The following is a 25202-nucleotide window of genomic DNA, read 5'->3' on the forward strand; positions in this document are numbered from 1 at the left end:
CTAAGATGGCGACAACCAAAATGCCGAATGGGAGGCTTCAAAATGGGAGTAAACAAACCAGTGTGTGATGTCACGGTGTCTACAACAATTATTTCCTTCAGTCTGTGGTCAGAAAAGATCACATGCATCAAACATCACTTTATTTCATACAGCAAAGTTCAGTAAAGACAGGATCTAAGTTTCATCAGCTTTATTTTAGCCCATACATTAAAATGTGTCATCAACTTAGACATCTCAAAAAACCACCACCACACAGGGGCATGTGACCCTCACCTGTAGGCGGGAAGACATTTTGTAATTTCAGGAAACATGTAGACTGATCTGAGCAGCACACACAAGACATCTGTCTGTCTTGTCTGTCTGTCTTGTCTGTCTGTCTTGTCTGTCTGTCGCCCTAAATCGTCCCCCCGTTGATGAGCAGTATGTCTCAGTGTCCTGTGGAGACGACACTAATAGTCGTTATATGTTTTCACTCTGTGTGTATGTGTGTAGTGATGTCTCATGTTAGGCCCCGCCCGCTCCTCCTCACGTCGGTCGTAGCTGTTGGACTCGTTGGTCCAGCATGCGGAGTAACGAGGGAGAGGAGGAGGAGCTCTCCATCTGTCCTCCTGCAGGCGGGACGATGACCTCCCCTCCGGCTCTGAGGGAGCGTATCTGGACCTCCTCTCCGGCTCTGAGGGAGCATATCTGGACCTCCTCTCCGGCTCTGAGGAAGAATATCTGGACCTCCTCTCCGGCTCTGAGGGAGCATATCTGGACCTCCTCTCCTCTGAGCCGGAGGGTCTCTTCCACTGACTGTCAGGGTGAGGAGGCGTCCATCGATACGGGTGAAAGTGGGCTCCCATGGGTGGGGGGAGTAACGGCGGAGTGGGGAGGAGGCCATCGTGTGAATGGTGCCGATGCGGGTGGTGGTTTGTTTCTACGGGAGGGAAAGATCTGCTGGAACAGAGACAGACAGAGGGACACTGTTAGAGCAGAGACAACTAGAGTTAGAGTTCTGTCTTAGTCAGCCTGAGTTATGGCCAAAAACAGTGAGCTTTGACCGCCAAATTCTAACCAGTTCATCACTAAGTCCAAGTGGACGTTTGTGCCAAATTTGAATAAATTCCCTCACGGCACTCTTGAGATAACACATACACAAGAATGAAACAGACAAGGTCACAGTGGCCTTGACTTTAAACCTTTGACCTCTAAAATTTAATCAGTTCACTGCTGAGTCCAAATGGATGTTTGTGCCAAATTTGAGAAAATTCCCTTATGGCCTTTTTCAGATATCACATTCATGAGAATAACACAGGCGCAAGGCCACAGTGACCTTGACTTTTGACATATGACCATCAACATCTAGTCAGTTCATTGTTGAGTGCATGTTTGTGCCAAAGTTGAGGAAATTCCCCCAAGGAACTACAACACAGTACTGCAGCCATTACTGGAAATTATATTTTAACAGACACTACAGAATTTTCATTCACGAGAATGACACTGACCTGGGGCCTCATATACAAAGGCTTGCGTGGATTTCCTACTGAAACATGGCGTACGCTTAAATCCAGAAAACGTTGTACGCCCAAAAACATCCAGATGTATGAATCTGTGCGTACACATGAATCCAAGCACATTTCCTGTGTACATCCGCGTACACATGAATCCAAGCACATTTCCTGTGTACATCCCAATCAACGTGGAATTGAGCGCACATGTTGGAGTACCTGGCCCCTCCCTGTCTACCCCCTCCCGTCTACCCCCCCATTTAAATATTCAAATCATATTTAAATGGACTGAGATTCCCCTCTCTGCACCATCAGAAAACTAAAACAAAAGAATGAGTAAGACGGGAAAAAAGAAAATCTTCACAGAATGCGAAGTGGAGACGCTACTCACTGAAGTGGAGACGCTACTCACTGAAGTGGAGACGTGCAAAGATGTACTTTTTGGCACGCTGTCCTCCGGCATCAATACTAAACACAAGAGGAGTGAGTGGGAGAGTGTGTGAGGCTGTCAATGCTGTGGGGTCAGAAAAGCGTACACACTTTTAATTCTTTTTGGTCTGGACGGGGACTCGAACAGACCAAATATGGAGTGTGGACTGGTGGCTGGAGAGGTGCCAGTTCACCTCCTGACCACCTTGCCGGGGTGCCCTTGAGCAAGGCACCGAACCCCCCAACCGCGCGGGGCGCCTCACCAAGGCAGCCCCTTCACTCTGACATCGCTCCACTTTGTACATGTATAGGTCCTGTTTGTGCATGTGTGTGTCTTTCAGACCTGTGTGTAATTGACAGCAAGAGTGAAAAAATTGAATTTCCCCTCAGGGGGATTAATAAAGTATTTAAAATTTTATAAAAAATTAAAACAGGCGGGAGACAGGAGAGGAGGAGCTCACCCCGTTTGAACAGAGAGTCGCCTGGGATCAATTGAAAGCAGACAAATAATTATGTGAACTGGATTTACAGTTTCCATTTGTTAATCTTATACACCACTTACACGGATCACACACTATTGTTATAAATGAATGCAGAAGTGCACCGGGGAAACGGTGTGGCTGATTAAGAAATGTCACACTTTACGCACGGGTTTATTGACATGAGTACTTTACACACAGAGACAATCAGGGGCTTGTTAGAAAACTCTGAAGCTGTAGTTTAACCAGCAACAAACAGCAAGTCACTAACTTTAACCACTGACTAGTACTGATAATATTTGGGGGCGCACATGCTCAGTGCGCATTGGGGAATTAATATTAGGACAATTAAACAAATAAATTATTTACTCAACAAGAAACCACCCATCACATGTTTTCACATGTATTTATTCTAACAGTTTCCCAGCATCACCTCTAAGTGTCGCCAAAGGATCAACAGCTGTAGAAACGTGCGTACGCCAACCATGAAGTTGGCGTGAGGCACAGCACATTTCCACGGTCATTTCACTCTTGATACATCTGAACTTTGCCGTGAAAAAGGACGTACGCCACATTTTTGTGCGTACGTACTCTTTGTACATGAGGCCCCTGGTCACAGTTACCTTGACCTTTATCTGATGACCATTAACATCCAATCAGTTCATTGTTGAGTCCAAGTGGAAATTCCCTTTGGACCTTGTTGTGATATTGTATTCACGAGAATGACCTCTGACCACAAAAATCTAATCATTTCATCTTTTTGACCAAGCGGACGTTTGTGCCAAATAAATTCCCTATGAGGTGTTTTTGACATATCACGTTCAAAAGAATGGGACCAACAACCTGAAATCATACTATCTCCAGCCACAGCTATCACAGGCACGGAGGCATGAAGAGACATCAAAGAATTTGCGAACCGGGGGGGCGTCGACACATTTGGAGAAATACGTCAAACAGGAAGTCACAGTTTTGTTTTTGTCTCGTTGGTTCCTACCTGTGGTACCGTGAGCCGTTAAAGTGTGGCCGTCTGTCATCTCTGCTGTTGGAGTCAGACGTGGTGTAACTCGGCCGATGAGTAGCAAGACCTCTCATTGGCTCCTGCTCGGACTCCTCCATCCCCTCGTTACTGTTTTAAACCAATCACAACAGATTAGTCACAGCGAACCAGAGCCTAACGTTGCTATGGAGTCAGTGAGTTAACTGTGAGCTAAAACATAGCTTTTAGCCTATATCTGTTTACATTTTGTCAAACAGTCTCCATTACAGTATGCCGAATTATCCATTAGCAGCTCTTGTCTGCAGTGGACCCACTGATGTACAGACGACTGTCACTGGATTACTGTGACACTGAAGAAAACTTTAAAACATAAAATTCTCAGGCAGGTTCTGAACGGTCTTTTCTCTGACTCGTCAGTGAATTTATAATGTAAGAGATAATATTCTCATGAAGTGAAATTCTCATAAATCTGCAAACCACACATAACCATAAAAAAATACAACACTATGAAAGATCTTTTTAAAGATAACGTGATCACCTCCTCTTCGGCCCACATCGCAGGTCGTCCAGATAGTTCTGTCTCTCTACAGCGTGGCCCCGTGACGAGTTGAACACTGACAACAAAAGAACATTTAAGATGTTTCACTTTAATTCAGAAATGAGTCAAACACGGATTAAAACAAAACGACTGTGTGTCAGCACTCACACTCCACAGCTTCTTTAGGATCCATCCCATCAACATCTATCAGATACCTGCAGGTCAGACACAGCTGTTAAACACTGATCACACCAACACTTCATGTATGTGTGATTCACACTGAACACACCTGCAGATCAGGTAGCCGGTGCGGTTCAGACCGTGGGTGCAGTGGACGCCGATCAGCTTGTCTGTAACGCAAGGGACGGTTTATTTGTGACTAAAATCGGCACACAGTAGAATATAGTAGCATTTTACCCAGAGGAACAACCTGTTAAATCAATGAGTCCCAACCAGGGGTACTTATACCCTGGGGGGTACTTATACCCTGGGGGGTACTTATACCCTGGGGGGTACTTCCACTCGCAGTACTGCAGCACAAAAATCCCCTGCGGCATAAAAAGCATTTTCCCTGTAGACGACCATTATGAAAGAAACGTCTGTAAATCTGTTGACAGGACACTTCCAACTGTAAACATGGTCAATATGACTCTTTATATTAACGTTTGAGCCATGGTGGTTTTTATTTGTAAAACTTCCCTCAAGTCGAGAACAGTGACATAAAAATCTGTGATGTCATCACAATGTTGAGTCTATGAACCAAACGGGTGAAACACTGCTCAGCATATTCAGTGGGTATCATGCCGTGGAGGTAAACCTGGAAGCTCGGAAACTTTTTTGGTGTTGGTGAGCAACTCCACTGGACTGAATAGGTGCCATCTTGGCATTCGGTATTATTAAAATCTGTGGCACTTCTGCAGGTAATGGGGGCTGCATGGACATACTGACTACAAGACTACAAGCATAACTGTTCGAGTTTAAAAAAAACAAAAACAAAATACCCAGATATTGAGCTGCAGCTTGAACTCAACGTGCTGCAACTGAGAGTACTTGAAAAATAGGAAGCAAGCAGAGAAGTCTCAACAGCAAACTAAAAGTAATATGTAAATGTCTAAAATGTAGCTAAAAATAATTTATATAGGGTACAAATAATTAGCTAAATAAGTAATGGCTATGTAGCCTAAACTGCTAGCTAAAACTAATAGTTATGTAGCTTAAGTAGTTCGCTTACTAGAAAGTACTGATTATGTAGCTTAAATTGTTAGCTAATTAAAAGTAATGGTTGCGTAGCTTAAATTTTTAGCTAACTAAAAGTAACTATTATTTAGCTTAAATTGTTAGCCTACTAAAAGTAATGACTATGTGGCTTCAGTAGTAAGCGAACTAAAACGAATGGATATGTAGCTTTGATATGGAGCCTAAATCGTTAGCTAACTAACAGTAGTAGCTTAAATTGTTAGCCAACTAACAGTAATGGATATGTAGCTTAAATTGTTAAATCGTTAGCTAACTAACAGTAATGGATATGGAGCCTAAATCGTTAGCTAACTAACAGTAATGGATAAGTAGCTTAAATCGTTAGCTAACTAACAGTAATGGATAAGTAGCATAAATCGTTAGCTAACTAAAAGTTAATGTTATGTAGCTTCCTGACATGTTACACACTAAATAACACTAATGATCACTCATCAGCAGCATCTCTCACCATTCTCTGCGTTATCTCGTAGAAACCTGCGTACAGCACGTTTGAAGCTGAGGATGGTGTCGTCACTGGGAACCTCGTGACCGGCTGTGAAGATCTTCACAAACAGCAGTGAGTCTGGGACGTCCTGCGCACGGGAAAACAATAAATATTCATCACTTTAAACTGAAAAAGAAGAAGCGCTGATCCAGTCCTGGGCGTGTGGTCGTTTACCTCTAGTTTGTAGTAACGTGTGGTGAAGGTCAGGTCGATGATCAAACCAAGCTCTTGATTTTCTTTGTTCAGAGCGTCCAGCAGCTCCCACGGACCAAACGCATCCGAACATGGCAGCTGATGGATCAGAGACTAACAGATAAAACACAGATTTTCATCAGCGGTCACAGTCTCACTGCTCGCTCCCAAAATCTCAGCCAAATTCTGTGATACATAAACTTCAGCTTTAAAGAGAAACTCTGGTATCTTCTTAGTCTTGTGACACACCACTACAACGTACCAGCTGTCTCCGTCCAAGCACTTGAACACTGTTTAAAATTTAGTTGGCACCAACTTTGAGAAAGAGACGCCGCATGATATTAAATAGAAGTAACCACCGTGACATTTTCACGGCCTCCATGCTACTTTCTACTGATTGCTAACCTGTCCGTGACATCCAACGTGACACACCAGAAAACAGAAACAGAAAGACATACTTGTCTGCTGCAGAAGATGGGAAAGCAGTTTTTTGTTTTAAATGTTTTAACGTATTTAAAAAACCTCCTTTATCTCCTGACCTGTTTCAGAGGCACTTTGAAGGCGATGAAACGAGTCCCGTGAAGTCTTTTACCGACAGCTTTGTAATCCAGCCACCTGTCGAGAAGACACAGCATCAGTGTCACAGTAAAGTATGTTTACATGACATCAGAGAAAATCTGTTTACTGTGTCAGTCCGAATCAAACCGGACTTTTAAAATACACGTAAACATGTCTGTCTGACTGAAATCGTACTGAAGCTGTTTTCATTAATAATTATAATTCTGTAATGCTGTGAAACTGTGGTATTTTCTGAGACAGTGAAAATCTCGGACAGTTTCAACCCAAATTCTGACCGCTTGTTTTCCACTGATGGACCCTGATGAGGACTGTCGGTCCACTGATGGACCCCGGTGAGGGTTGTCGGTCCACTGACGGACCCTGGTGAGGGCTGTCGGTCCACTGACGGACCCTGGTGAGGGCTGTCGGTCCACTGATGGACCCTGATGAGGACTGTTGGTCCCCTAGGAACAGTCTTAATCGGGGGGCAGCTCTAATTTTCCTCTCAGGTACTTCCTCCACCTCTGACGTCAGCTGATCACTAACTGGTAAAGTCAGAGTAATGTCCTGAACTCTTCTCACCTCAGTGTGTTTTATCTTGAAGTTAGAAAAGTTTAAATGTTACTGATCAGTGAGAAACATTATCAGTATCAGCTGATTTCTGGTTTCTGACGTCTTTAACACATTGTCATTATTCATGAAGCAACAACACAGACCTGACGTCATCATCATCTCCCACTAATGAACCAGTCTGAACTGGTTTCACTCAAGTGGAGCAATAATATCCAATCACACCAGATTTGCTGTGATTTGTTTGTTCGTTTCTTCTGTTTTGCTTGTTAATATGTTCTTGTCTTGTGTCTGCGTGTTTGTATGAGAGGTGCTGTACAGATAAAGTTATTATATTTACAATAAAACATATCACGTTATTTGGTGTACGTCACTTCCGGTTCCGTCTTAATGGTACTGAGATGTTTATACTTTGAATCCAGGACTGACTGAAGGTCTCTGAGCTGTAGTTTCGTCCACTCGGTAAACACACTGAGTCCTGTGTGTTCATCATAAAGAACCGGACAGTGACTCATCACGCGACTGTTACAGGTAAATGTGGTGCTCACCTGTCCGGTATTCCCCTCTTCATCGTCTCAGTGTGTCTCTGTCTTCTGTGATTTAATCAACCTCACTGTGTGAATCTAAAGATAAAAACACGTCACGTCCCCACGTGCCTCTACAAGCAGACACACACACGCACACACAGTCCGTTTAAAACTCCGTATTTCCGGTAACACCAGCTGAAGCTCCTCCCACCGTCTGACTGCAGGTAAACATCCACCTGAGCTCATATTAACCTCCTGTGAACACCAGGATCCATCTTATAACTCTCCTCAGCCTCCTGCCTGCTCCCGACACAAACTGAAAACAGATGCCGATTCCGGTCGCGCCTACATGACGTCACTTCTTCCTCTTCCTTCTTCTTCGTTGGTGTTTTCCGGCAGTTTGCATCCTTCGCGGTGCAGTGCTGCCTCCTTCTGGTTTTATCCGACCACTGCTGCTCCTGTGATCTGCTCCAGGCCTCAGGTGAGTCCCTCACACACCTGGACATCACCTACACACCTCAACATCACCTACACACCTCAACATCACCTTGATTTAAACATGATTTAACATTTATTTAGAAATGATTGATTTTAACCCTTTGAAATCAGGAAATGACCCAAAGAGCAAATAGCAAGAAATTAGTAAAAAGAGAGGGAAATAATAGATTTAGAAAACTATTACATTAAAAAACAACTTGAGAAAAAATATATTCATAATCATTATTATTATTATTATTATCATGACATTTTTGCATTATATTATTTAATTATTGTATTTCTTTTTCCATTGTCTTCCCCTGTTTCCTATGACATTGATAAGTCTTATGAGAGACAAAATTTGGACCCCACATTACCTGAGGGCCACTGGCCACATTGTCCTAGAGGGGACAGATTTTTTAAAAAAAATGTTTGATTTAATAGAAATGATTGATTTTTAACCCTTTGAAACCTGACAGCAACCCAGTTTGGTTTCTTTCATGACATGGGAGGAAGGCAGTGAGCAATGGAAGAAGAAATGACCCAGAAAATTAGCAAGAACTTAGAAAATAAATAAATAATATAAAAATTAATTTAGAAAATTATTTAAATTGTTCCATTATTAAAAATTATTATTAATAATAATTATTTATAATTATTATATTTTTTACATTTTAAGAACATGTTACGGAATTATTTTGATTTTTAAGGACCCATTCTGAGACATCTCCTTCTTTGTTTGTTTTTAACTTGATTTTTTTTTTTTAAATGACAATTATCATTATACACTGAGAGACACAGTGGAGCGTTCAGCCTCAGCAGAATAAATGCCTTACATGTTAACATCCAGTAGGTGGCAGTGAAGAGCAGTAAAGTGACCAAACAGCTGGAGAAACACACAGGAAGCTGTCATCACTGAGCACGTCTGACTGAAATATGTTCGGTCTCTTGAATGTATATTTAACATGTTGCACGAACTGAACAGATTCAGGTCTTTTATTTTAACATGTCAAACATAAAGTGTCGTCATACACACCCGACACAAACTGAAAGACATTAAACAGAAACTCAGCGTCTACGTTCATCAGACATGGAAAACCAATCAGGGAGCAAAAGCAAAACCCAGCGTCTGACAGAGTGACAGTGAGAGTACGAGAAGACGAGACAGAGGAAAACAGACTGATCCTGATCGTCAGTGTTATATTGATAGAACAACAAGATGATGAAGTGAACATGATGTTGTGAAGAACATTCACAAGACAGTGGAAAGTAGAGATGTGCATCATATTCAGTAGTGATGCACCTGATGAATGAATGAATAAATGAATGCTGCTGTCAGTGTACTTTGTTTCAGCTCTGCACCCTGCAGAAGGTCTAGCCTGGAAATCCAGACCCAAATCTAGAAAGATTTAGGGTCTGGCTATGAGTAATGTAAATGGCCCAACTCGAGGGGCAGCACCAAGCATGCATTTGTAAATATCACTGCACGCAACTGGATAACACTACAACCAATCAGAACAATACACGGGGTGACGTATCCAGAGTCTAATCTACCAGTGGAGCTAACTGGTAGATTAGACTCTTGCCGTATCCGGTCGGCAAAACAGCAAAAACGTCCTTCTTGCAAAGGAAAGATTCAAGTGCCGTCTTCTGTTCCTCTTTAGAGAAAAAGCCAAGTCTAACTCGTTCATTGTGGCGGCCAAAGCCGTTTCAAACAACTGGTGTTCATCCGTAGCCATCTTGCAATGTTTACTGACTGATTCCGGACTTCGTCGTCGCAGCGCTGTCGTCATCTGTTTAGCTCGCCTCTGGCCCGCCTATATCAGATACACCGATGTGATTGGTGCAGCTCAGCTCCAACGGCATGGGTAATGAGCATCATTACTGATTGGCGGGTGACTCGCTGAGCAAATTCAAATTGTGCTCTCGCGAGACCTCTGGATTTCCAGGGTACAGAAGGTCGGTACACAACACATAACACACAAGACAACATCTGACAGAGCACAATGACATTTCAGAAAATACAGCGAGGTTTTAGAAAACTCATTTCACAAAACATGACTTTTCAAAAAACATATTACACAAAACACAACATTTGATACAGCATGACACACTTTTACAAAACACAGATATGTCACAAAATACAAAATTTCAGAAGACACAATATTTACCAAAACACGGAGACACTGGATTTGAATGAAAGCGTCCGGTCTCCACAGACAGAGGAAGGATACGACATCTCATCAGACACAGTCACACTCTGAGCTGTCATCAGCTTTGATTTACACAAAATAAATTCTGACCATCACGTTTATAATTTTCAGACACTGTTGTTTTAATGTGACTAATATGTCTCTGTCTCTTACTCTTAGTCCTGCTCATGTTCACACTGTGTCATACATCGTAGCATAAGCTGCGTACATTATAAATGTTGTACACACTCAGCACATTAAACATATTCTAGATTTTTAAATGTTATAAATATTTTGAGTTTATATTTTTACAGACTTCCTCCTCGTACTTCTCATTTCTACTTCCACATCAGAGCGAAGTGACGAACCACAGTTTCCTCTCATGGACTCATAAACGATTTCTGCCTCTGATTTGCATATTGAAGAGGACCGGCCGACTGTGGGCCTTTAATTTAAATGTTGTTAAGTCCTCTACATTCTGCAGCATCAGGCACATGTACATACACATACTGTGACGTGTCACAGAATCTCTCTGAGGATCAGTCAAATATTTCTGATCTCTGAACGCAGCACATGATGTAACCTGTTTGTGAGTTCCTGCCACACTGTCTGATGGGTCTGATTGTCAGCGTGATCTAAATGAGATTTGACAGAAGAAACCAGACGTGGAAATTTACTGATGACTGTTTTTCTTCTGAGTGTAACCTGTGTGACCTGATGTGTCACTCTGCGTCTCCTGACAGGTTTATGGCTGGAGCTTTATGTATATCTGTGTGTTTCCACCTGAGAGTCCCGTGGCGCCGAGGGGAGAAACACGACTGTTAAGGAAACACATTTCACAGTATGTGGTTGTGTCCTGACCCTCAGGTTCTATCACTGAGGGATAATCAATCCTTTCAGGACGTCTCAGTCTTAAAACTCTTCAAATTTAATTTAACTGAACGTTCAGTCTCAACTTTGAGGCCGTTGGGACGAGACGTCGTTGAAGTGAACGTCGTGCTGAAACAAAGCTGCAGAGGAGCTGTCCTCCTGATCTGAGGTCACCTGCTGACCAGTTGTACAGCAGTTCCTGATTGGAGCGTGCAGCGCGAGCTGTCGACCTGCTGCAACTCTGAAATGTTCCTCTTCTCTGAAACCTGTCGTGACTGTGAAAACCCTGTTTTCATGTTCAGCACTGACTCATGTAGAAAAGCAAATACCTGAGGAAAACACGCCTGAGGAGAAGGACGGGCAGCTCAGAGTCATTTCCCAGCATGTGAAGGAAAAGGACAAAGTTACGCAACATGACTGCACCTGATGCTTGCTCATGTAACTGCCTGCAGAGGAAAGCCCATATATGGTCAGACAGGTGTGCCGGCAGATTAACAGCTGTGCAGAGCAGAGACACAGACACACAGTCTGTTAGAGACAGACATAACGGACACATACGGACACTCTGACAGACTTTATCGTCCACGCTGCAGACGGCTCACGCCAGAGGAAGAAGAAGAAGACAGAGGAGGAGGATGCTGCAGAGGAGAGGACTGATGGATCACAGGGGGGACAGGAACAGGGCAGTGCTGGTGTCGGTGGCACAGTTTGACCACGGGGTGCAGCTGGGGAGGAGACCAGGAGCCCAGAGGGACACCAAGAGACTCCACCGCACCCTCAGCAAGCTGGGCTTCAAGGTGGACATCCACAGCGACCTCAGCGGGGACGAGATCTACGAGCTGTTCCTCAAAGGTAACACACAACACACACATACACTCTGTGTAGATCCATAATGACTGACAGGAACACAGAAGAGCCGTTACTGTGCGGAGAACACACACTTTGACGTTCTTTATTTAGTCAGCAGATCCCGTCAGTGACCTCTGACCCTCCTTAAAGTTCCCTGAAACCTCTTCAGCTGCTTAAAGGACCCCTAGAACCTCCATCCTGGACATCAAACCCTCTTGATTAGTACAGAACTTCCTCAGTGGCATCTAGGACCTCTTAAAAGACCCCTGGAGTCTCCTCTCTGGCCATCCAACCAGTAAATTAGCATAGAACTTCCCCAATGACCATGAAAACCTCTTCAAAGAAACTGGATCCTTCTGAATGACGATCAAAACACCTAAATTACTTGAGAGCCTCAATGACCAACAGAACCTCTTCAAGGATCCAGAGAACCTCCTCTCTGGCCATTGAAACTGCTAAGCTACTATAGAACCTCCCCAGTGAAGACCTGAACCTCTTTAAAGAGCCCAGAACCGTCTCTAGACTGTGAGGACAGAACCGACAGGAAAGAGTGTCAGTGAGGTTTAATGTTTAATCTGTCAGCTGATGTCAGACGACGCCATCATCAGTCAACATGACACGGTTAAAGGACGTTCTGTCAGCTGAGACGTTTTACAACGACGTCGTCAAACAGCAGTCAACATCAAGTCTGTGTGTGTGTGTGTGTGTGTGTGTGTGCAGAGAGCAGGCGGCCTGTGAAGGACTGTTTCCTGGCTGTCTTGTCGTCTCACGGGGACGAGGGCTGCGTGTTCGGAGCTGATGGAAAACCCGTCCAACTGTCGCGTGTCTTCACATATTTTGACAATGAATACATGGACAAGAAGACCAAAGTCTTCCTCATACAGGTCAGACACAAACACACACACACACACACACACTGATGATGATGTTACTGAGGACTTTGGTTTGTTTTTTGTGAAGGACGTTGTCTCTGTGTCTCTGAGGACGTTGTCTGTCTCTGCAGGCGTGTCGGGGGTCTGGTCTGGATGATGGCGTGGAGGTGGACTCAGCTGATGACATCACGGCGTGCAGTGTCTCCCAGCACCTCTCTGTTCCTATAGACACAGCTGTGATGTACGCCACGCCACCAGGTGAACACCTGTCCATCACCAGGTAGCATGTCTGTCTCACTCCTGGCTCCTCTCTGACGTGTTGTCTCTGTGTCCGTCCTCAGGTTATGGAGCGTTCATGCACCCGCTGGGATCCGTCTTCCTGAAGACGTTCTGCTCGTTACTAAAGGACGAAGACAATCGTAACCTGGAGCTGACGCGCCTGATGACCCGCCTCTCCCACAGCGTGGCCTACAACTTCCAGGCCACAGGTGGCGCTCTGGCCGGGAAGAAAGAGATGCCGTGTCTCCTGACGCGACTGACCAGAGAAGTGTTCCCGTTCGCTGAGGCGGGAAAAGGCAGCGGGGCGGCGGCGGCAGCAGGTCTCTCGGCCACCTCGCTGGTGGCCACTGAGAAGGTGTGGACACGGACTCCGTCCATCAGTTAGACTGCAGCAGCAGATTGAAGGGGACTGCATTTGGACATATGGAGACAATCAGCTGATGGACATTTCTGTCCTCAGAAGAGACAAACCTGTTGGTCATTTCCTCACGCTCTCTGACTTCCTGTAGGAAAGACGCCATGGAGGAAATGTCTGCTGAAGTCTTGTGGACATATTGTCCACTCCCTGGACTCTGTCATATATTTCTATGTAAAACTTTATTTAACAAACTGACATAAACAAATCTTTTCAGACCAACGTTAAATGTGACGACACGTTTCTGTCTGCGAGGCCGCACGAAGAAACTCAGTGAAAACACAACGTATGAATCTGTGACTCTGCTCCGAGTGTCTCTAGTGTCGAGTTCTGTTAGAGACAAATTAATGTCCTCACAACACCGGACACATGATGGGACCAGTTGTCTTCACGCTGTCACTACACTTTGTCTTCTACAAAGATTTACAGAGTGGACGCTAATGTTTAGCCTGGAACCTGCTAGCTTTAGCCTCAGTCTGTTAGCACTATAGTCTGTTAGCATGACATTACAAGTTGCAACCTGTTAGCTTTAGCCTCAGTCCAAGTAGTCAAAACATATTTAAGACCTAAATTAAACAGTTCATTAGCTTATAATTACTCAGTGATCTGTAACATTAGAAATTATGGAAGGATTATTCAACTCAGGACAGGAAGTCAGAGACTGACAGACTCAAGTGAAACATGGTAGTCTGTCAGGTAAAATAAATAAAGGACTGGAACATGTATTGAGCAACACCGTGCTGTGTGTGTGTGTGTGTGTGTGTGTGTGTTTTATAAGAAGCCTAAATTCATGACAGGAGTCAAACCTCAGCAAAGTGAAAGTAGACGAAGGACACCTGTGACTTAAAACAAAACTGATACCAAGAGATAACAAAGGTAAGATGGCAGACACATGACACGTTCACACACATCCAGCTGTTGCATCATCACATCCTGCTGACTGATGAGTCCAAAGGTTGTTTATGGTCGGCTCTACCTGACTGCAGGTCACAGGTTTCCTTCATAAAACAAGAGCATGCTGAATTTTACCTCCTGAACCACCAGACGTCACTGAGTCCATTGAACCATAAACTCAGAGTTAATGTGGAGCTCACACTCCTGCAGCAGTCTCATGATGAACAGGAACAGGGCGACAGCGGGGTGATGTTCACCGCACGCAGCTCTACTACAAAATAAAATCAGAACTGTTTTAAATAGTATCAAACAAACAAAAAAGTCTGCATGTTGCCTCAGCCTGTTAGCATGATATCACGACCTGTTAGCTTTAGCCTCATTACATTAGCAGATATCCTGACCTAGACCTATTAGCTTAAACCTCAGTCCGTTAGCATGATATGAGCTGTTAGCTTAAACCTCAGTCCATTAGCATGATATGAGCTGTTAGCTTTAGCTTCAGTCCTTTCGCACAATATTTGTTGTGATATTGGGCCTTATAAATAAAATTGATTGATAATATCACAACTTCATAGCTTTAGTCTCAGACCCATAGCACAATCACAACCTGTACCTGTTAACGTTAGCTTAGCCTCAGCTTGTTAGTTAGGTTTAACTTTAGCATGATATCATGAGGTGCAAACAATATCACAGGCTCCCTCAGCCTGTTAGCACTATATCAGCTCTGTTAGCTTGAGCCTCAGCCTGTTAGCATGACATCACAACCTATTAGCTTTAGCCTCTGTACATTAATAGACATCCTGACCTAGGACCTGTTCGCTTTAACCTCAGCCCATTAGCACGGTCACAAGCTGGGACCTGTTAGCCTTAGCCTGTTAGCATGATATTATAAGGTGCAAACTTTAAGCTTTTCCTTCAGTACGTTAGCACAATGTCACAAGCTGTTAGCTTTACCATCAGCCAATAACCAGAATATCACAATGTAAATAGTCTAATTTCATTAGCATGAAATCATGACCTGGAACCTGTTAGCTTTAGCCTCAGCCTGTTAGCATGATATTAAGACCTGGGACTGATCTACATTTAAACTAAGAAACTTAACTGAATCACTGACAGTTAGTTTCTTAGTGACAATTCTTACAGATACACACTGATCTGGATTTTGGAACATATTTAATTCAAAATGGCGGCACTGAAGCACTCAACATGACTCAGTGTCACTTCCTGGTCAGTAATGAAGGGGTGTGGCTAAACACCAGGCTCCGCCCATCGACCAGATGTCTTTGTGTTTCAGTGTTCAAATTTTTTTTTAATGTAAAGATTAAACCCACAATAAATATGTTTTTAAAATTTCTATTTAAAGCAATGAAAAAAAGACCTTTTTAAGAAAATACAATTTTTACAAGTGTAATTTACTTAAATTTAAATTTTGGTGTTAAGTTTTGGGACAGCCACTTTTATTTTGAATATATTTAAGTTATTATTATATTATCGGTCTGAAGAGTTATTTTTAATTATTATAATTTTAAGCCTCAAAGTTTGAATTAATTTAGTTAGAAATAATGAACAATATTAAGTGAGATGATGAGACCTCAGAGACTGCAACAAACACTCTTAAATAAAGTCAAGTCAACTTTATTTATAGAGCACATTTAAAAACAACAATCATTGACCAAAGTGCTTTACAACGTATACAAATTATGCACAACAAGAAAAATAATCAGCCAAGACAGTAGAGTTTGTCTTGAGCAAATTCAATGAAAAAGATGAATATCAAACAATATGTTCTCATGATGAATCACCAAAAGCTAAGGCAAAGAGATGGGTTTTAGCCGGGCTTTGAATATATTTAAAGAGGGTGAGGATCTAACTGTTTGTGGCAGGCTGCTCCACAGTTTCGGACCAACAACTGAAAAAGCTTTGTCACCTCTGGTTTTTAACTTTAACTTTTTTGACCAGAGTCAAAGATGACACCAAGATTCTTTACATGAGATTTTAAACGTGAAGACAGAGGACCAAGAGCACTGGTAACAGAGGCAGAAGTGTCTGTAAGGCCAAAGATGAGGACCTCAGTTTTGTCATGGTTCAGCTGGAGAAAGCTTCATGCCATCCAAGATTTTATGTCATTAATACAGAGTAATAGTGAATTAATGCTGCAAGGATCTGTTGGTTTCAAAGGGAGGTACAACTGGGAATCATCTGCATAACAGTGATAAGACATATTGTATTTCCTTAGTATAGAGCCTAATGGAAGCATGTATAGTGAAAATATAATTGGGCCTAAAATGGAGCCTTGGGGAACACCATAAACACACAAATAAAATATGCTACAACATGTTAATTATCTGAGTTTGTCTCTATGAGTGAAACATTTCACATGACCACACACAGTCATCTGATCCATCATTAATATAAAAGTATTGATTAGTTCAGGTGTACATGGTGAAGCTGAGATCAACACTGAATATGAGATTAAATTAAACTTTAATGTCACTGCAAAGAGTCCATGTACTGAGATAATGAAATATTAAACAATATATACAATACCGTAAAACTTACTAAATGCCCAGACCCTTTCACAGCCTGGTGTGGCTACACGTTTAGACAAATAAAGGCCTGTCTCAATAAGAGGCCTGGTCTGGCTGCCAGCAGTTCTTGTTGACAAAAGTTCTTTGGATGTATAAAACCACATTTTTTGGCTACCTACTTGAGCTAACATTGGTTATCTGTTTAGATCACACATGCAAGCATACATATTTAATTTTTGTCAGTATGGAGATGCTACACATCGTTAGCTTGGCTGAGTTCATTTCACTGAAACCATGAGCGCCAAGGATGACTAAATTCTTTCAGATTTACCGGCATGTCAAAAAAACAAGTGGTGACTCCCTACGTTTCCTCTGTTGCTGTCATAAAGTCAGAATATGTGTCCGTTCCTGGATCACCCTGTACGTTATTCATGTTCCTCCAGTCTGTAAGTGTCCTCAGATCAAAAGGGGGTTTCATAAAAATATTAAATATTGTTTAAAGAGGATAAAGTTTTGTTGTGTCGGATGCCGAAATCCTTGAGTGCCGTCAAACAAGCGTTGTGATACAACACATAATTAAAACATTCAGACTGGTTCATATAAACAGTTTGATCGTATTTCCTGATCTTTGCTGAGCAACAGTTTTGTGTGAAAGGAATTAACTTTAGGCCTGTAACAAATACAGGCCTGTTGACTTCAGTGATAAGCAAATTAAAGCTACTAATGTAAGTTTACGGTATATAGAATTCACAGTCAGAGGGAGATATGAATATGGATAAGATATGAACATGTGCAGCAGTTACAGTCAGCAAAATAAACAGTGCAGGTAGAAGTGATGACATCACAGGTACAATATAAACACAGTGTATAAACTTTATGTGAGATATAAAATACATACAACCCCAATTCCAACCCGGTCCAAAGACGAGATATTTAATGTTCAAACTAATAAACTTCATTCTGAACTCGATGCGGCACGGTGGAGCAGTGGTTAGCATTGTTGCCTCACAGCAAGATGGTTCCTGGTTTGAACCCTCTGTGAGGAGTTTGGACTGACACAAAGTGGTCCGACCAGTCCTCCGGGACAGCTCACAGTTCAAAGCCAGCATCTGTACAGTCATCATCATATTCAGGCTAAATATCATATTCCACCACCGAGGAGATCGTTCAGACACGCAGGATCGGACACATTTACACACTTCATCTCAAACTGCAGATCTGATGAGACTTTACGTCACATGGTGATTGAACGAGACCTTGTCTTGTATCTCCAACATCCTGTGAAGTGTCTCAGTTTCTGCGTCATCCGATCAAACGCATTAATGACCTTCTGACACCGATCAGCTGACTGGATGATGGAGTCTCTTAACTGCTGATCCTCTTCAGGGGTCGCAGTCACTCTGAAGACACTCACAATGAGCACTAACAGATCATGCATTACTGCCATCACTGCTACTGCCACATCCAAAACTTCTCCACTTGTCTCGGCCAGTTCAGACACTTGTGTAAGAATCCACTGAAACTCCTCCATGTCTGACAGAGTGACTACAGCCTGAACTTTCATGGATGGTGTCTTCAGCTCTTCACACGTCGTCTTTATTTCTTCCAGGTCATTCTTCAGCGATTCAACAATCTCCATGAATTCTTTCCCCAGCTCTTCGACTTTATGTGCACTTTCTTTCTCTTCTTTTATTTTTGTTACATTTGCCTTGACAACATAACCACCAACAGCAGCAGCAGCTAGTCCTCCTGCTGCCAATAAGCTCGCTCCCCCAGTGAACGGAGTTGCAAGGATCATCAGTCCGAGTCCTACTCCTCCAGCAACAACTCCTTTTCTTCTCTGTTTGTCTGTCGTCTCCTGCATCTTTTTCACTTCATCAACGATCTTCTGAAACTCTTCTACAATCTGTCTCATCCTTGGTTTACTGACGTCAAACGCTGAGATGAATGAAGCTGCATGTCTCATAAGTTTTGTTGTTGATTTAGAAAAATTAAGGTCTAGTTCTAGACTCCCGCTTCTTCTTAATGCTGCCATTTTCAGGAGCTTCCTGCAGACTGAACGTGCTCACAGGTTTTCCTCTGCAGAGTCTGTCGATCGAGTTGTTAACAGTGTTTTAGTCCACTCTGTGATCAGCTGATCAGGACGGCTCTGTGGAGACAGGAGGAGACAAGTGAGCCTTTTGGCACATTTACAGTGATGTTGATCAATGTCCCTGAAAATCAATAAATTAAAGGAGCAATAAGCGAAATTGTTTCACCGCTAGGTTTGCTGTTGTGCACTGCCTGTAGACCAAAACAAAGTGTGTCATGAGCCACTCCTCCCTCTACCTCTGCTCTCCACCCCCCTCATCTATGAACCAGTCTGAATCTATCTGGGCTGCTGCTAACTTACTCACTTAACACAACCGTAACGCCTGACCCATTGCTGGGACCGAGTCGCTAATAACTCAAGCTCCAGACATTAACCCATCCCGGTGTTTCCTCCGCAGCCTCCACTTCACCCAGCTTCACTCAGCTGCCAGATAAACCCGCTGCTTCTTCCCACTTTAACCTGAATAACAAACCAGGGCTCGGTGCTCCGGTTGGATCCAAACGGTAAACAATGTGCTGGAGATCAACACAGAGAGAGGGTGTGTGAGGTCATGCTATACTCCAGATGAAATTACACCTCTAGTTCTCCACATAGCGATTTTTTAATTCCTTCAATCTAGAAATGATGAATTTCGCTTATTGCTCCTTTAAAAAAAAAGGACAAAAACCAGTGTTAAACATCGTTGACGAAAATCATGACAAAACATTTTTGGTCAACAACCTTAAATTTGATACATGAATTAACCTCCCTGGATGAGTTCAAAGACAAAATACAAATGGAATATTTAAATTTGAGTCAACAAAAACATTTTAAATGTTCGCTGATTAAAGGTTTTGAATTTTCATAGACTACAAAGTTATAAATTTTACTCTTCAATCTTGAATTTGTTTCTAATGGTTTACAACTACATTTATTTCTATATTTCTGTGTCTGTATGTTAATGAGGTGGGAGGTCCTACCTCTGTTTTTATTTCAGCGTTTGTTTATTCTTGTATTAATTTATTTTTGTGTTTATTTGCTTATTTACGTCTTCATTCATCTATATGTCTGTCATTTCTCGTCCTCCAGACGATATCTCCACAGTGGCTGAACGGATTCTTACCAGTTTATAAAGAGGCACACATGCTGAAACTCATTCCTGGTTCTTGGATGCTGACTCTGACACGCAGTTGGAGCGAAGCCATCAGTAATGCTGTTGGTTCGACCGGTAATTCCTCTGGTATGAGTCAAAACTGTCCGTCCTGAACAACAGGCAGCAGGGAGGAAACAAACACAAAGTGTGTGTGAGTGTGTGAAAATAAAGGAGATGTTTGCGGACACTATGAAAAATGTGCACCATCACAGTTTCCCCAGTTTACAGCATCAATCACTTGAACTCCGGCTAAATCAGACTTTCACACTGGAAGGTGACGGAGCCGTCTCAAACCAGAGCACACGCACCTCACCTGCTCCTCCACCCTGTTCACCCTGAGAATCAAACCTCAGCTCACAAGAACCAGCCGTCAGAAGTACAACGTTACGCCAGCAGCACATTAAAGTCAGTGTAAAATCCTTTAAACAACAAAGACAACATGACACCATCTGACAACCAGCTCCACTTACCAGGTGAAAGACGCTGCAGCGTTCAGGTGTGACGCAACATTTCCTGGAGCAGTGAGGAGCAGGGCGGAGCCAGAGGAAACGTGTGTGTGAGACAACACCTGCTGGTTCAGCTGACTCCTTTTCTTATTTTGGTTTTGCCTTGATATGACAGTGTTAGGAGTGACAGAGAGAGAGGGGGGGTGACATGCTGCAAAGGGCTGGAATCTAAATCACGGCTGCTGCAGCACAGACACTGCCTTTGTACATGGGACGCCCGCTGTACCCACTGAACCACTGTGTGCCTTGGATGACTTGTTATGTTACAGTACAGAGGTGCAGCGGTGGAGGAAGTACTCAAATCTTCTAAGTCAGGGGGCTCAAACTCATTTTAGTTCGTGGGCCACAGACATCAATCAGTCAAATATTAAAACCACCAGCAGCTGAATAACATTGATCATCTTGTTACAGCACAATGTTCTGCTGGGAAACTCTTGGCTCCTGCATTCATGTGGATACCACTTGACACTGGAGTCTGGTACTGGGGCGTTGGTGATGGATCCTTCGAGACCTGTTGGTTGTGAGGTGGGGTACTGGCACATCCCACGGATGCTCCATCAGATTGGGATCTGGGGACATTGGAGGCCTGGTTGAGCATTGTTTGTAGTGAGGCATGGTGCATGTTCTGCTGGGGGGGACTTGGTCCACAGGTGTGTCTGGATGAGTGATGTTTTTCAAGTAGCATCCACATGAATGCCAGGACCAAAGGTTTCCCAGCTGAGCATGGCGTTGTAACAAGACGGTCAGTATTGTTCATGCCATCAGTCAGTGGTGTTAATGTTCTGGCCGATTGTTCTGACCATCACACATTAGCTCATAGGTTGTGATATCATGCTAACAGACTGAGGCTAAAGCTAAAAAGTTTGCTACTTAGATCTTGATATCCTGCTAACATTCTGCCACCAAAGCTAAGGGGTCTTGGTGTTGTGCTAATGCACTGAGGCTAAAGCTAACAGCTTGTGATATCGTGCTAACAGGCTGAGGAGTCTTTTTAGAGATTTTCATGGTCATTGAGGATGTACCAGGGGACAGTTAAGAGGGTTTGATGAATACTGAGGTCTCTTAGGAGGTCAAAGTGGTCACTGCAGAGGTTCTGGAGTAATTAAGGAGTTTTGATGGGCAGAAAGGAGGTTCTAGAAGAGGTTTTCATGGTCATTGGAGAGGTTCTAGAGTTCATTTAGATGGTTCAAGTGGTCAATGAAGAGGTTCCGTCGAAATGTAAGAACTTTGATGGACAGAGGCTCTAGAGGTCTTTTAGGAGGTTCTAGTGAATACTGAGGAAATTCTAGAGGTCTTTTAGAACATTCAAGTGGTCACTGAACAGGTTCTGTCGTAGTTTAGGAGTTTCGATGGCCAGGAAGGAGGTTCTAGGGGACCTTTAAGAGGTTTTACCGAATACTGAGAAAATTCTTGAAGTTATTTAGGAGGTTAAAGTGATCACTGAAGAGGTTCTATGGTAATTTAGGAGTTTTGGTGGCCAGGAAGGAGGTTCTAAAAGAGGTTTTCATGGTCACTGGGGAGGTTCTAGAGGTCACTGGGGAGGTTCTAGAGAAATTTAAGAACTTTGATGGACAGACAAGAGGCTCTAGGTGTCTTTCAGGAGATTTTCATGGTCATTGGGGAGGTTCTAGTGAATACCGAGGCAATTCTAGAGGATTTTTAGGAGGTTCAAGTGGTCACTGAAGAGGTTCTGGAGTAATTAAGGAGTTTTGATAGTTACTGGAGAGTATCTAGAGGTCCTTGAAGAGGTTTCAATGGGCACTAGGGCGGTTCTTTACTAATTTAGGAGTTTCAGTGGGCAGAAAGGTTATAGAAGTCCTTCAAAAGGTTCTAGTGGTCATTGAGGAGGTTCTGTCATAATTTAAGAGTGTATGTTGTCATTGAAGAGTTTCAAGGGGACCTATTGGATATTTTTGGGGTTGTTCAGGTAACTGAGGTGGATTGATGAATCTATTGGGGGGGGGGGGGGGGGGGGGGGTCATTTAGGGGATTCTCCAGGACCTTTAGGAGGTTCTTAGGAGCCCTTAAGTAACTGACAAGATCATTATCAACCAGGCCCAGCTGTTCTACTGAAGTCAGGGAGAACTGAACAACAGTGTCAAATTTCTGGGTTCCCCTTGAGGCGACTGAGGTCGTCTTCTTTATATCTGATCAGTGAACTCAGAGGTTTTAGAACCGCTGGGTGAAGTTCTCCTGACAGTGTGGAGGAACAGTCAAACAGCTGTTAGACCTCGTGTCGGAGAATAAAACGATAAAGTTTTATAATATTGCTCCATCACAGCTTCTTTGGCTGCTTCCAGAGGAACGATTGAATCTGCTCCTTGTTACAGAACATAAAGTTCTGAGACACTGGATTTAGTCCGGCTTCACTGAGTGGAGTTGATTTCCAGAGAATTTCATCAGGAGAACCGCCCGTAAGCCTCAACTGGACGAGACAGAGACAGAGACAGAGACAGATGGGGGTCGATGAGACGTTGTGTGTTACCTTTAAAGATTAGCTCGTAGATCTCGTCCTCGCTGAGGTCACTGTGGATGTCCACTTAGAAGCCCAGCTTGCTGAGGGTGCGGTGGAGTCTCTTGGCGTCTCCTCCCCAGCCTCAGGGACCAGCACTGCCCTCCTCTGAAGCATTGTCCTCCTTCTCTGTCTTCTTCTTCTTCTTCTTCCTCTTCTTCCTCTGGCGTCAGACTCTAACACTCTGCCATCTGCAGCATGGACAATAAAGTCTGTTAATCTGCCGTCACACCTGTCTGACCATATCTGGACGTTCCTCTGCAGGCAGGTACAAGAAGAGGGATCAGGTGTGTTTATGTCACAGTGTTACGTAACCTTATCTAATTTCTCAGAAACAACTCGGTACAGTCTCTCTGCCGTCCTCCTCAGGTGCGTCCTCCTCAGGTGTTTGTTTTTATGATCCAGATAAAAAGCAGTGTTATCGTGGTCATGACTAATTTCAGGGAAGAAACAAAATGATCTCATGTCCAACATTTATCAGCGTTGATCCTTCACCTTAACAACACCCTCAGTTACGCTCACAGCTGATTGTCAGCTGTGTTTATTCAAACTGATAAATGACTCAGCTGGAAACTACGGTGGCCGACATGGCCAAACTACAACAGCCCAGAATATGTCCATCTGCAGAAACAGGCTGCAGCTTCAGAGAGGCACGAAAATGTAAAATAAATAAGAGTGAAAGAGAGACGAAACAAATACGTTTAAGACAACACGGTCCTCCACTGCCTACACTGGTATGTTTGCTTATTGTGATGTCATTTCCTGAAGTATCTTCAAATGCTTCACATCTCTAAAATCTGAACAACCTGAGCTCAGAGGTTATGGAAGTCAGTGAACCGTAATATTTAATGAAAGTATTGAAACTGTGTCATTAATAATAATAATAATGATGTAAAAACTGGACGTTCGTCCATCAGATTTTACAAAATAAAAACACACAAATGCGTGAAGAAGGTCACACAGACCGAAACGTTGCTTAAATGCTTAAATAAAATGGGAAAGAGTGAGACAGTGTGCGGGAACCTTTTTTGACTTTTACAAAATAAAAACACAAAACATTTTGATCTAAAACATTAAAAATGTAGAAACATAAAGAAAATATTTCTTCAAACTCCGTAAGTTATTTGAACTCTTTTCATTATTTAGTTTTTGAGATACGATCATTTTTATGAGCAGAGTAGTAATAGTTTCATCAGTCATTCCTCTGGCGCCACCGCATGTTTTTGTGCCACACATAACGATGTCATCATGAGTGTACAACACGATGACAGGCAGTGTTGGGCAGTAACGTGTTACGGTAATAATATAACATTTTCCAGTAACGAGTCGTGTAACTAATTACTAATGAATTGTCAGTAATAATATCAGTTACCCCAAAAACCAAACAACTTGTTACAACCTAACTTTTGTTATTGTGTCACTACTGACTTGAAATACGACATCACATCAGCAGACACATTTTAGTAATCGCCATGCTGCACACACGCGTCATAAAGCGGTGAGCTAGTTGGAAACGCTAACCTTAGCAGCTGGAAATATCTGATTTGGTCGGGAGGAAAGATGCAGGAAGTCGGACTAAAGCGGAATTTATACTTCTGCGTTGAATCGACGCTGGAGCTACGGCGTAGGTGCTTCGTCGACATGGTGCCTACACCTTCTGTTAACCATAGCTGTGAGTGCAATCAAGCTAGTCGCTAGCATTTTCATCATTAAGTATTTAGTACCGTTTATTTTAATTTTAATGTTTCATTTGGACGTGTGTCACCGCTCTGCCTGTCCAGTCTGTAGCTTTCTGTTCACCGCAGTTTTCCCGTCTCAGCTTTAGTCACGTCCACCTCATCAAGGCAACTCAGTTCACCTGTTCCTCATCACTCTGTCAGTACCCCAGCCTCACAGACACTCTTTGCTAGATAGTTCTTCACCGCTCATATAAGACTCTCCAGCACTTAAGTTAGGACTGATTTCCCGTGCTTGTGTCTGACCTGCCTGCTTCCTTTGAATCCCAGTACATCAGCCTTCTGTCTCCGCCCTCAAGATCTGCTTCTGCGTCCTTGTTCCCTGTT

The 25202-nt window shown here is 43.1% G+C and overlaps 2 protein-coding genes and 1 long non-coding RNA gene across 6 annotated transcripts; 1 reads left to right on the forward strand and 2 right to left on the reverse strand.

Annotated features, from left to right (window-relative positions):
* Nucleotides 1-120: 120 nt before the first annotated feature.
* On the reverse strand, nt 121-7843 carry LOC126396049 (RNA/RNP complex-1-interacting phosphatase-like). Of its 4 annotated transcripts, none has more exons than XM_050053880.1 (10): nt 7543-7843; nt 6406-6481; nt 5849-5980; nt 5639-5762; nt 4223-4283; nt 4102-4148; nt 3934-4009; nt 3393-3524; nt 727-939; nt 121-627 (listed from the first exon to the last, which is right to left on the reverse strand). In XM_050053880.1, the coding sequence occupies exons 1-10, from the start codon at nt 7563-7565 to the stop codon at nt 450-452; spliced, it is 1062 nt and encodes a 353-aa protein (XP_049909837.1). In that variant the 5' UTR covers nt 7566-7843; the 3' UTR covers nt 121-449. The 4 variants fall into 4 exon arrangements, with proteins under 4 accessions (XP_049909837.1, XP_049909836.1, XP_049909834.1 ...); XM_050053879.1 differs by having other exon boundaries at nt 121-693; nt 7543-7841; XM_050053877.1 differs by having other exon boundaries at nt 121-939; nt 7543-7839.
* Nucleotides 7844-7914: 71 nt separating this feature from the next.
* LOC126396066 (caspase-3-like) lies at nt 7915-14202 on the forward strand. The gene is made up of 5 exons (XM_050053900.1): nt 7915-8002; nt 10934-11912; nt 12630-12793; nt 12913-13039; nt 13123-14202. Exons 2-5 carry the CDS (start codon nt 11696-11698, stop codon nt 13443-13445), a joined length of 831 nt encoding a protein of 276 aa, XP_049909857.1. The 5' UTR covers nt 7915-8002; nt 10934-11695; the 3' UTR covers nt 13446-14202.
* Nucleotides 14203-16019: 1817 nt separating this feature from the next.
* Nucleotides 16020-24318, reverse strand: LOC126396086 (uncharacterized). Its single transcript, XR_007570517.1, has 3 exons — nt 23113-24318; nt 20092-20230; nt 16020-19046 (listed from the first exon to the last, which is right to left on the reverse strand). It is a non-coding gene; the product is annotated as an uncharacterized LOC126396086 (long non-coding RNA).
* Between the last annotated feature and the right edge of the window lie 884 nt (nt 24319-25202).

The sequence above is a fragment of the Epinephelus moara genome, chromosome 9 (genome assembly GCF_006386435.1).
Source record: "Epinephelus moara isolate mb chromosome 9, YSFRI_EMoa_1.0, whole genome shotgun sequence".
NCBI classification, from domain to species: Eukaryota; Metazoa; Chordata; class Actinopteri; order Perciformes; family Serranidae; genus Epinephelus; species Epinephelus moara.

What these genes read in the sequence shown, in the direction of transcription:
- LOC126396066 (XM_050053900.1), top strand. Translation starts at nt 11,696, where the DNA reads ATGCTGCAGAGGAGAGGACTGATGGATCACAGGGGGGACAGGAACAGG. An exon ending in CTACGAGCTGTTCCTCAAAG is followed by an intron (nt 11,913 to 12,629) that starts GTAACACACAAC and finishes GTGTGTGTGCAG; the next exon opens with AGAGCAGGCGGCCTGTGAAG. An exon ending in CCAAAGTCTTCCTCATACAG is followed by an intron (nt 12,794 to 12,912) that starts GTCAGACACAAA and finishes CTGTCTCTGCAG; the next exon opens with GCGTGTCGGGGGTCTGGTCT.
- LOC126396049 (XM_050053877.1), bottom strand. Translation starts at nt 7,565, where the DNA reads ATGAAGAGGGGAATACCGGACAG. An exon ending in TCCTAAAGAAGCTGTGGAGT is followed by an intron (nt 4,010 to 4,101) that starts GTGAGTGCTGAC and finishes TTTTGTTGTCAG; the next exon opens with TGTTCAACTCGTCACGGGGC. An exon ending in CGATGTGGGCCGAAGAGGAG is followed by an intron (nt 3,525 to 3,933) that starts GTGATCACGTTA and finishes GGTTTAAAACAG; the next exon opens with TAACGAGGGGATGGAGGAGT.